Here is a 12,052-nt window from a genome sequence, read left to right on the forward strand (position 1 = left end):
GGCGGGTCATGTTTCGGAGGACATGACTCGACCTTCGCCTCTCCAGAGCCCGTTGTGGAGTTTCAGCGACTAAACAAGATCATAATCACGAGATTGCGGAGAGAAAAAAAAATAAGGAAAAATTAGACAACACGAATATGGAATAAATCACAGGCAAAAACCTAGAGGAAATCTCGTACAGTTTGCTTTCCAACAGACACTGGGACATGAATTCAGCTTTCAGCAGGACAAAAACCTACAACACAAGGCCAAATCTACACTGGAGGTGCTTACCAAGACGGCGTTGAATGTTCCTGTGTGGCCTAGTTACAGTTTGACTTAAATTGGCTTGAAAATCTATGGCAAGACGAGCAATGATCAGCAAACAACTTGACAGAGTTTGAAGAATTTGGAAAAGTGTAATGGGCAAATATTGTATAATCCAGGTATGCAAAGATCTTATACTTTCCCAAATGACTCACAGCTGTAATCGCCGCCAAAGGTTCTTCTACAAAATATTGACTCGGCTGTGAATACTTCTGTATATTTCTGTATTTCATGTTCAATACATTTTCTAAATGTCTAAAACATGTTTTTAGGGGTATTGTGTGTAGATGGGGGAGACAAATCTATTTAATAAATTTAGAATTCAGGCTGTAACACATGTCAAATATGGAAAGGGGTATGAATGCTTTCTGAAGGCACTGTAGCTAACCAACAACCTAACAATATTTTTATGTTTTCAATAAACATTTGGAGACTAAATATAGTTTGTTATCAACAGTCTAAGCCAAACCCGTCTGTTTTGCCCCATAAGTTGCGCACACCGGTTTTTGTTGCTAAAAAAAACTGTCCGTCTAGCAACATGACCAAAAGTACTAACAACCATATTTTTGTCTGGACTGGTGGAAGAATTAACTTGTAGGAATTTGCTTATAAAATTAAACGTACTTATCAAAATAATGTTTTGTTGAAAATGTTGGTTACCGTTTTATAAAAGCAAGGCAGACATATTTAACGGTGACTGTATTCAGAACATCCATCGTGGTGGCAGTTGGGTACTGTGGTAAATGTGTTCCTCTTATGCAAATGTATGCACATTTTAAATCATTATATAAATTAGTTAAGTAATTAAGATATTTTTACAGTTGGTGTTTTAAGTTAAGTATTAGCTTTTGTCTGATGTTGAAAAAGACAGGAAATTCAAAAGCTAATTTGACCTATGCACTAACAGGACTTTTCAGCATAAGCAGCTTGACTGCTACTAGAGTACTGTAGCTTTATTGATCTACTTAAACAACATGGGTACATTGGATGGATTGATTAGGGTTTAGACCTATCAAACTGCCTAATACATCCTTTTAGAGAAGGTTTCTCCCATTAATGTAAATATGTTCTTTCATGTAAAAAATCATCCCATTCCGCTAATTCAAACATTATGGGGAGGTTTTCGTGGACTAAAAAGCAAGATCAATGGAAAATCTCCAGCCACAATCCATTGTGAGTACATCTGTTGTTGAAGTACAGTAGATCAATAAACCTACAGTACTCTAGCAGTAATTAAGCTGCTTATTGATGAAAAGCCTTGTTGGTGCATAGTGGCAAGAAAAATATAACATTTGATCTGATTTTCATCTAAGTCACAATAATAGACAAACAGTCAGCATAAACTAATAACACACAACCAATTATACGTTTTCATGTCTTAATTGAACACACCGTGTAAACATTCACAGTGTAGGGTGTAAAAAGTATGTGAACCCTTGGATTTAAAAACTGGTTGACCCTCCTTTGGCAGCAATAAACTCAACCAAACAGTTTTCTGTAGTTGTGGATCAGACATGCACAATGGTCAGGGGGAATTTTGGACCATTCCTCTTTACAAAACTGTTTCTGTTCAGCAATATTCTTAGGATGTCTGGTGTGAACCGCTCTCAAGATCATGCCACAGCATTTTAAATCGGTTTGAGGTCGGGACTCTGACTGGGCCACTCCAGAAGGTGTATTTTCTTCTGTTGTTAATTTTCTTCTGTGTTTTGGGTTGTTGTCCTGTTGCATCTCCCAATTTATGTTGAGCTTCAATTGGTGGACAGATAGCCTTACATTCTCCTGCAAAATGTCTTGATAAACTTGGGAATTCATTTTTCCGTCTAGCAAGCTGTCCTGTCCCTGAAACCATGATGGTTTGAGCTGCTTTATGGTTGATGAGGTTTTGATGTTGGTGTGCTGTGCCCCTTTTTCGCCACACAATGTTGTGTTCCTTCCAAACAACTCAACTGTAGTTTCATCTGTCCACAGAATATTTTGCCAGTAGCGCTGTGGAACATCCAGTTGCACTTCTGCAAACTTCAGATGTGCAGCAATGTTTTTGTTGGACAGCACTGGCTTATTTCGTGGTGTCCTCCCATGAACACCATTCTTGTTTAGTGTTTTACGTATCGTAAACTCGTCAACAGAGATGTTAGCATGTTCCAAAGATTTCTTTAAGTCTTTAGCTGACACTCTTCTTAGCTGATTCTTCTTGAGCATTCTGCACTGTGCCTTTGCACTTGTCTTTGCAGGACGGCCACTCCTAGGGAGAGTAGCAACAGTGCAGAACTTTCTCCGTTTATAGACAATCTGTCTTACTGAGGACTGATGAACATCAAGGCTTTTAGAGATACTTTTGTAACCCTTTCCAGCTTTATGCAAGTCAACAATTCTTAATATTAGGTCTTCTGAGATCTCTTTTGTTCGAGGCATGGTTCACATCAGGCAATGCTTCTTGTGAATAGCGAACTCAGGGCAAGCTGCTATCTAGGTCTAACCAACATCTCCAATCTCGTCTCATTGATTGGACTCCAGATTAGCTGACTCCTGACTCCAATTAGCTTTTGGGAGAAGTCATTAGCCTAGAGGTTCACATCCTTTTTCCAACCTACACTGTGAATGTTTCAATGATGTATTCAATATAGACAAGAACAATACAATTTGTTATTAGTGTAAGCACACTGTTTGTCTATTGTTGTGACTAAGATGAAGATCAGATAAAATTTTATGACTCATTTGTTCTGAAATCCTGATAATTCCAAAGGGATCAGATACTTCTCTTTGCCGCTGTAGGTCAAATTAGCGTTCGAATTTCCTGTCTTCTTCGGCTTCAGAAAAATGCTAATTATTCACTTAACTAAGTTTTGGGGATTAATAGAATTAAGCATAATGATGGCTTTAGATTACAGAAAAAAGTTGTTTCAGGGGTTTAAAAAATGCTAAATTTACGGATGGCATATTTCCCCCTCCGGACCACCCCCCAGCCATCCTCACAAACTTTGTACCCCCTCAGATTCTTGGGATGCGTGATGCCCCTGAACAACATTCCTTTGAACAGATCCCAGACCTGTTGATCCTAGAGCAGTCATTACAGTCCCGTTAATAATAAGAAAAAAACCACTTATACTTTAAATAGATTTCAAACCTGTCATAATCTCTTCCCTTGCTCTCTTCTTCTTTCATGCTCAGTGCTGACCAGTGAAGGCATTGTCTTCATCTCCGACTTCTCTCACTCCAAACCCCCGGGCAGCGGGGGTAAGAAGGTCTATATCGCCAGCCCCCATGCCAGCCCTGCCCACACTAAGCCTGTGCCTGCTGCCCTCCCTGCCCCCACCGGTGCCAAGAAGGCCCTGAACAAGGTCAAAGTGCTCATCACCAACGAGAAGCCAACGTAAGAAAACCCCATAGCTAAACACCGCATGATCCATATTAGATGCATGGTTCTTATTACACGTTCCATATTAGAAAGCTTGTATTGTTTAAAACAATATATCTAAAAATGTACTTTATCAAAATGGGTACTTTTGAGATATGTAAGTATATATTTGTATTATTCATAAATTAATGACAAAACATTACTCATATTTCAGAGCCCACATTAAGGTTTCAAATGAGAGCATGACTCGCTTTATAGCATCTACAGACTCATTGTTGTAGTGTCTTAAAGAAGGCCTGGGTAAGGCGAAATGCCACCAATTTTCCAATGTGAATTATTTCTCAATTATCGTTTTGGAAATAGACTTCAAAGGTATGCTAAACATCCTTCCCTCAAATGACATTTCTATGGATTTTATTTCAGGAAGATCAAAAACATATTTAGGCCAACCTGTATGGAATTGCCCCTATGCAATATTTGTTTGACTGTTGCAGTGAGGCATAGGCTACCGTTGCTCTAATAACCACCCTCTAAACACAGCTGCCCACCTTCATGTCTGTAGCTAGTTTATTATTTAGTCTTGTAATACGAAAAATGTATCCTGGTTGAGTTCAAGAAATCACTCAACGGTACATACAGGAAAAGTTGTAAGCGAATGATTACCTTTTATTAGGCCTAATTACCATCGTCCTACATTCTATGTGCGGATCATAACACAAGGCCTGTATGTGATTCTGTCACATCACATAGCATATTAGTTTGATTTTGAACAGTAACTAGCTAGACAGAGGACAGTTGAGAGAGCGAGAAAGGTCGTCATTGTCATTTGTTTACATCCCTGTTAGTGAGCATTTATCCTTTCCCAAGATATTCCATCCTCCTGACAGGTGTGGCATATCAAGAAGCTGATTAAACAGCATGATCATTACACAGGTGCACCTTGTGCTAGGGACAATAAAAGGCCACTCCATCTGGCTTCTTCACCTGTGTGATCGTCTGAGACCAGCCACCCGGACAGATGATGAAACTGAGTAGTACAGTGCATTCGGAAAGTATTGACACCCCTTGACCTTTTCCACATGTTACATTACAGCCTTATTTTAAAGTGGATTAAATTAAAATGTTCCTCATTAGTCTCCACACAATACCCCATAATAACAAAGCGAAAACAGGTTTTTGAAATATTTGCGACTTTATAAAAGATAAAAAACAGTAATACCTTATTTACATACACTACCGTTCAAAAGTTTGGGGTCACTTAGAAATGTCCTTGTTTTTGGAAGAAAAAAAAAGCACATTTTTTGTCCATTAAAATAACATTTACATTTAAGTCATTTAGCAGACGCTCTTATCCAGAGCGACTTACAAATTGGTGCATTCACCTTATGATATCCAGTGGAACAACCACTTTACAATAGTGCATCTAAATCTTTTAGGGGGGGTGTGTAGACATTGTTAATGTTGTAAATGACTATTGTAGCTGGAAACGGCTGATTGAAAAAAAAATAAAAAAAAATATTTATTGAATATCTACATAGGCATACGGAGGCCCATTATCAGCAACCATCACTCCTGTGTTCCAATGGCACATTGTGTTAGCTAAACCAAGTTTATCATTTTAAAAGCCTAATTGATCATTAGAAAACCCTTTTGCAATTGTTGGCACAGCTGAAAACCGTTGTCCTGATTTAAAGAAGCAATAAAACTGGCCTTCTTTAGACTAGTTGAGTATCTGGAGCATCAGCATTTGTGGGTTCGATTACAGGCTCAAAATGGCCAGAAACAAATAACTTTCTTCTGAAACTCGTCATTTAAAGAAAAAAAATTATACTTGTGCAAAAATGTCAACCTCTCTTTGCTTTGTCATTATGGGGTATAGTGTCTAGGTAAATGAGTGAATTGTTTTTAACATCAATTTTATAATAAGGCTCTAATGTATCAAAATGTGGAAAAAGTCAAGGGGTCTAAATACTTTTTGAATGCACTGTATTTCGGTCTGTAATAACCCCTTATCTGGGGAAAAAACGTATTCTGATTGGCTGGGCCTGGCTCCCCAGTAGGTGGGCCTATGCCCCCCCCCCAAGGCCCACCCATGACTGCGCCCCTGCCCAGTCATGTGAATTCCTTAGATTAGGGCCTAATGAATTTATTTCCATTAACTTTTTCCTTCTATGAACTGTAACTCAATAAAATTGATGAAATTGTTGTGTTCTGTTTTTGTTCAGTATAAATATCATTTGTATTCACGATGGTGTTTGCTTCACTGGTTGCCCTTGTGGCAACAGGTCACAAATCTTGCTGCTGGGATTGCACACTGTGGTATTTCACCTAATATATATGGGAGTTGGGTCTGTGTAATAAGAGGGAATTGTGTCTTTTTAATATGGTCAGGTCAGTTTCCACCAAATGTGGGCACATTTGTGGGCAGTCGGTCTTCTCAAGAACCAGGTCTGGCTACGGCGGCCTCTCTCAATAGCAAGACTATGCTAACCTTAATTTTGGGCAAATCACAATGGTCAGGTATTCTGCCACTGTGTACTCTCTGTTTAGGGCTAAATAACTTAGTTTTTTTGTTTAGTTCTTTTGTGCCAAGTAATTATTATTTTTGTTTTCACATGATTTGGTTGGGTCGAATTGTGTTGGTTTCGTGGGGCTCAGTGGCATCTCTTTGTGTTTGTGAACAGAGCCCCAGGACCAGCTTGCTGAGGGGACTCTTCTCTCAGTTTATCTCTCTATAGGTGATGTGAGGTTTGGGAATTGCTGTTGAATTTAAATTATTTTTTTCTTGATCTTGATAATTAGAAGATATCATCCTTATTCTGCTTTGCATGCATTATTTCGTGTTTTACATTGTTCAAGGGAGATGTTTTGCAGAATTCTACATGCATATTCTCAATTTAGTGTTTGTCCCATTTGCTGAATTCTTGGTTGGTGAGCGGACCCCAGACCTCACAACCGTAGAGGGCAATGGTTTCTATAACTGATTTAAGTAGACATTTGACTTCAGATTCTAGAAGGGTGAGGCCGGGTGCTGCAGACTGTTGTAGTGCCCTCGCCAATTCATTGATATGCAGTACCAGTCAAAAGTTTGGACGACGCAAAAAGTGTTAAACAAATCAAAGTATATTTTAGGTTCTTTAAAGTAGCCACCCTTTGCCTTGATGACAGCTTTGCACACTCTTGGCATTCTCTCAACCAGCTTCATGAGGTAGTCATTAACAGGTGTGCTGCCTTAAGTTAATTTGTGTAATTCCTTTCCTTCTTAATGTGTTTGAGCCAATCAGTTGTGTTGTGACAAGGCAGGGGTAGTATACAGAAGATGGCCTTATTTGGTAAAAGACCAATCGCTCTGTTTATTATGTATGCAAAGTCACTTCACTACATGTACAAATTACCCGCACACTAGCGTTGTTATTGTTACTTTTTATAATTTTTTACTTCAGTTTATTTGGTAAATATTTTCTTAACTCTTCTTGAACTGCACTGTTGGTTAAGTAGACATTTCACGGTATGGTCTACACTTGTTGTGTTCGGCGCATGTGACATAGTTTGATTTGAAAAACCATCAAGTGCTATGATGAAACTGACTCATGAGGAAGACCCAGAATTACCTCTGCTGCAGAGGAAATGTTAATAATTTGAAATGTATTTGATCTTTATTTAACTATGCAAGTCAGTTAATTAAGAACAATTCTTATTTACAATGACGGTCTACCCTGGCCAAACCCTTATCCATTAGAGTTACCAGCCTCAGAAATGGCAGCCCAAATAAATGCTTCACAGAGTTCAAGAAACAGACACATATCATTAACTGTTCAGAGACTGTGTGAATCAGGCCTTCATGGTTGAATTGCTTCAAAGAAACCGCTACTAAAGGACACTAATAATAAGATGAGACTTGCTTGGGACAAGAAACATGAACGTTAGATCGGTGGAAATCTGTCCTTTGGTCTGACTGCGTCTCACAAAGACCACCATATCTTTTGTGAGATGCAGAGTAGGCGAACGGATGATCTCCGCATGCGTTTCCCACCATGAAGCATTGAGGAGGATGTGTGATGGTGTGGGGGTGCTTTGCTGGTGACACTGTCTGTGGTTTTATATAGAATTCAAGGTACACTTAATCAGCGTGGCTACCACAGCATTCTGCAGTGATACGCCATGCCATCTGGTTTGTGCTTGGTGGGACTAGATTTCCCAATCATCTCCTCCTCTTCTTCATCTTTAATGTTGACATTTAGCTCCAGTGTTTGACTGCCGTCTTCCAGCTTCATTGATGTCAACTCTGGACAATGACCCAAGACCTCCAGACTATGTAAGGGCTATTTGACCAAGAAGGAGAGTGATGGAGTGCTGCATCAGAAGACCTGGCCTCCACAATCACCTGACCTCAACCCAATTGAGATGGTTTGGGATGAGTTGGATTGCAGAGTGAAGGAAAAGCATCCAACAAGTGCTCAGCATATGTGGGAACTCTTCCAAGACTGTTGGAAAAGCATTCCAGGTGAAGCTGGTTGGTAGAAGCTGTCAAGGCAAAGGGTAGCTACTTTGAAGAATTTCATATCAAATATATTTAGATTTGTTAAAAAAAGTGGTTGCTACGTGATTCCATATGTGTTATTTCATAGTTTTGATGTATTCACTATTATTCTACAATGTAGAAAATTGTCAAAATTAAAACCCTTGAATGAGTAGGTGTGTCCAAACGGTTGACTGGTACTGTATGTGTTGAAGAAGGTGGGGCTCAAGCTACATCCCTGTCTCACCCCACACCCCACAAAGAAACCTGTGAGTTTTTAGCCAATTTTAACCACACACTTGTTTGTGTAGATTTAAAAAAAAAATGTTTTAGTTTTGTCCCATAAATGTATGTTCGTGCAGACCCCCAAATTGAGTCAATAGCTTTTTAGATGCCAACAAAGCATGAGAAGACTTTGCTTTGTTTTTTTTTTGTCAATTAGGGTTTGCAGGGTGGATATGGGGTCTGTCGTACAATAACTTGGTAAAAAGGCAATTTGACATTTGGTCAGGATGTTTTCACTGAGGAAATGTAGTAGTCTGTTAATGATAATGCAGATGGTTTTCCAGAGGTTGCTGTTGACGCAGATCATCGTTATTGGGGTAATCAGTCCTTGGTTCCAAATATTGGGGAAGAAGCCCGAGCTAAGGATGTTAAATAGTGTAGCCAATTGAAATCGTGTAGCCAATTGGAATTTGTTGTCTGCATATTTTATCATTTCATTTAGGATACCATCAACACCACAGGCCTTTTTGGCTTGGAGGGTTTATATTTTGTCCTGTAGTTAATTCAATGTTATTGGCGAAACCAGTGGGTCCTGTTAGTCTTTTAATAGGTGATTCTAAGATCTGTAATTGATCATCATGTGTACAGTGAGGGGAAAAAAGTATTTGATCCCCTGCTGATTTTGTACGTTTGCCCACTGACAAAGAAATGATCAGTCTATAATTTTAATGGTAGGTTTATTTGAACAGTGAGAGACAGAATAACAACAACAAAAATACAGAAAAACGCATGTCAAAAATGTTATAAATTGATTAGCATTTTAATGAGGGAAATAATATTTTTTTCCCTCATTGTATGTTTTTGCTGTTTGTTCTTTGTATTGGAGAAGTCCATACATCTTCATTTTGGATAGATAGCTCTTCGTGTTTGTTTAGTGTGTTCCAGTTTTCCCACAAGTGGTTCAATTCTATGGATACTTCAAATACATTGAGTTGGTTTCTGCTGTTTGTTCTTTTTCCTTACTGTATTTCTGTACTGTTTTAGTGTTTGACCATAGTGAAGGCGTAGGCTCAGGCTTTCTTAGTCTCTGTGTTTTTGGTTGGATAGATTTTTTTTGATTTGATCAGGGAAGTGAAAAGGAAAATATACTGTTTAGGCTTTCTACTGGCAAATTTACGCCTTCACTATTGCAGTGAAATGTTTTGTCCAGGAAGTTGTCTAAAAGGAATTTAATTTGTTGTTGCCCAATAGTTTTTTTTGGTAGGTTTCTACACTACTTTCCTTCCATCTATAGCATTTCTTAATAGTCGGGATGCACGATATATCGTTGAACATATCGGAATCGGCCGATATTATCAAAAAATGCCAACATATGCATACCTATATAACACAGATATATGAGGACGTCTTTGTATATACCGTAGGTACATGTTGTAATGATGCCACGTAAAATTCTGCTCTAAACGTGCAACACAGCATTCCTAACCTAGCCCACAATGTCTGCTGTGTGGTTCAAGCAGTCAACAAGTCGAGCAGTCATTTGAAAGAGTAAGAACATTTCAGCGAGACAACTCAAAGGCAAAATCCATTAACGCCTAGATAATGGAATTCATTGCCCTTGACAATCAACCGTTCTTTGTTGTGGGTGATGTTGGCTTTCGCCGACTGGTCGAGCACCGGTAGAATGTCCCAAAAAATGTTTGGTACTATTTTTCAGATGTTGCCCTGGAGTTGCACAGTAATAGCGTCACTGCTATTAGCTTCACGACCGACATTTGGACCAGCAATATCAGCCTCATGAGCATGCTGACAGCACAGTGGGTTGTTGAGGATTTTGTACTGGGGAAAGTCGTATTGCATGCTCATTTCAATGGCATTTGAGAACATGTTTGAAACTTGGAAATATGAACACGCCAGCTAGCTCCATTTGAACAACTGATTCAAGAAGTAATCACATCAACTGCGCCTGCAGCAGACGTGATGCCCTCTGTCATGGCATTGAAATGACTGCGCAACAGAACTGACAGGGATGTAAACAAATCTGCACAACATTTGAGAAGCTTTATGTGCGTAATGGAACATTTCTGGGATAATTTTTTTCAACTCGTTTAACTTGGGACAAACACTTTACATGTTGCTTTAATTTTTGTTCAGAGTAGTTTTCTAATTCTAACGACACCGATTCTGTCACATAACAGTGGAGTGCGCATGCCCATTCTGACTTTGCCAATGCTAAGCTAACCAGTTAGCCAGCAACGTTAGTGCGGACTAGTTTCTATGGCGTGAAGATGGCCCCTTTTCCCGACGAGGTGGATGTTTTTACTGGCCCACATTGGCGAATGAAACAGTTGCCCTTGACAACATGCTATGATCAAGGACTGGACTTCGATGCAGACAAGAAACAGGGTTTATGTGAAATGTTACATACACAGCTGGACAAGATTTGAAACAGTGGCAGTGCGCACAGAGGAAGAGCGGCCACGGACAGACAGAGCTGAAACTTCACTGCTTGACATGTATGATGCAATCATGGTTGAGAATGAAACGACTGAACAAATGAACAATGAAACAGCACAGCAAGTAAGTGAAATAAATAGGTTTTGATTGTTTTACTGGTAATGGGGACATATGTAAATGCCAACAAATTTACGTTTTGGTCAGTGTGGTGTGTGTGTTCAACCTTTTTACTTAACTAGGCAAGTCCGTTAAGAACAAATTTTATTTACAATGACAGCCTATCCCGGTCAAACCCGGACGACGCTGGGCCAGTTGTGCGCCGCCCTATGGGACTCCCAATCACACCAGGATCCGTTACAGCCTGTCTTCCAAACAAGGACTGTAGTGACACCTCTTGCACTGAGATGCAGTGCCTTAGACCGCTGTGTGTGTGTGTGTGTTAATTGTAATGTTTTTTGGGGGCAAGGAAAATATTGCATATCGGTATCGACCAAAAATATCATATTAGTACATCACTACTTAATACTATGTAGTTTGTTCGGCTTTATCTCATGATTCAGTATTGCTCTGATCAAGGAGACTGTGATTTTGCTTTGATCTAATAGGGGTGTCAGTACCAACTGTATGGGATGTGGAAAGGGAAAGGGGGATACCTAGTCAGTTGTCTACCTGAATGTATTCAATTGAAATGTGTCTTCTGCATTTAGCCAAACCCCTCCTGAATCAGAGAGGTGCAGGGGCTGCCTTAATTCGACATCCACGTCTTCGGCGCCCGGGGAACAGTGGGTTAACTGCCTTGCTTGGGCCGAACAACAGATTTTTAACTTGTCAGCTCGGGGTTTCGATCCAGCAACCTTCCGGTTACTGGCCCAACGCTCTAACCACCAGGCTACCTTCCGCCCCCAAGTGGGCTGAGTGTGTACGCTCTGAGTTTGTGGTCGTGATGAAGTAATCTACAGTAGTACTGCCAAGGGATGAGCTGTAGGTGTACCTACTCTGAGTCCCCTCGAAGCCTAGCATTGATTATTTACAGACCCATCATGCGACAGAGCTGTCAGAGTTGTGACCCAGTATAGTAGTGGGGGCTATAAAGGGTGTGGCGAGGGTTTGTTTGGGGGGGGGTTGACTGGTTGGGGTAGTGCTGTTGTCTGGGTGCAGGTCCACTGGGTGCAGGTCTGGTAAGGAGT

The 12,052-nt window shown here is 39.9% G+C and overlaps 1 protein-coding gene across 2 annotated transcripts in view; it reads left to right on the forward strand.

Moving 5' to 3' along the window:
- Positions 1–12,052, forward strand: part of wdr11 (WD repeat domain 11) — a 236,000-nt gene that overhangs the window by 45,615 nt on the left and 178,333 nt on the right. For both annotated transcript variants that reach the window (XM_014154429.3, XM_014154430.3), the window contains exon 5: positions 3,478–3,679. In XM_014154429.3, the coding sequence (XP_014009904.1) occupies positions 3,478–3,679 (202 nt within the window). The remainder of the gene's footprint in view (positions 1–3,477; positions 3,680–12,052) is intronic.

The sequence above is a fragment of the Salmo salar genome, chromosome 18 (genome assembly GCF_965601325.2).
Source record: "Salmo salar chromosome 18, fSalSal1, whole genome shotgun sequence".
Classification (NCBI taxonomy): Eukaryota; Metazoa; Chordata; class Actinopteri; order Salmoniformes; family Salmonidae; genus Salmo; species Salmo salar.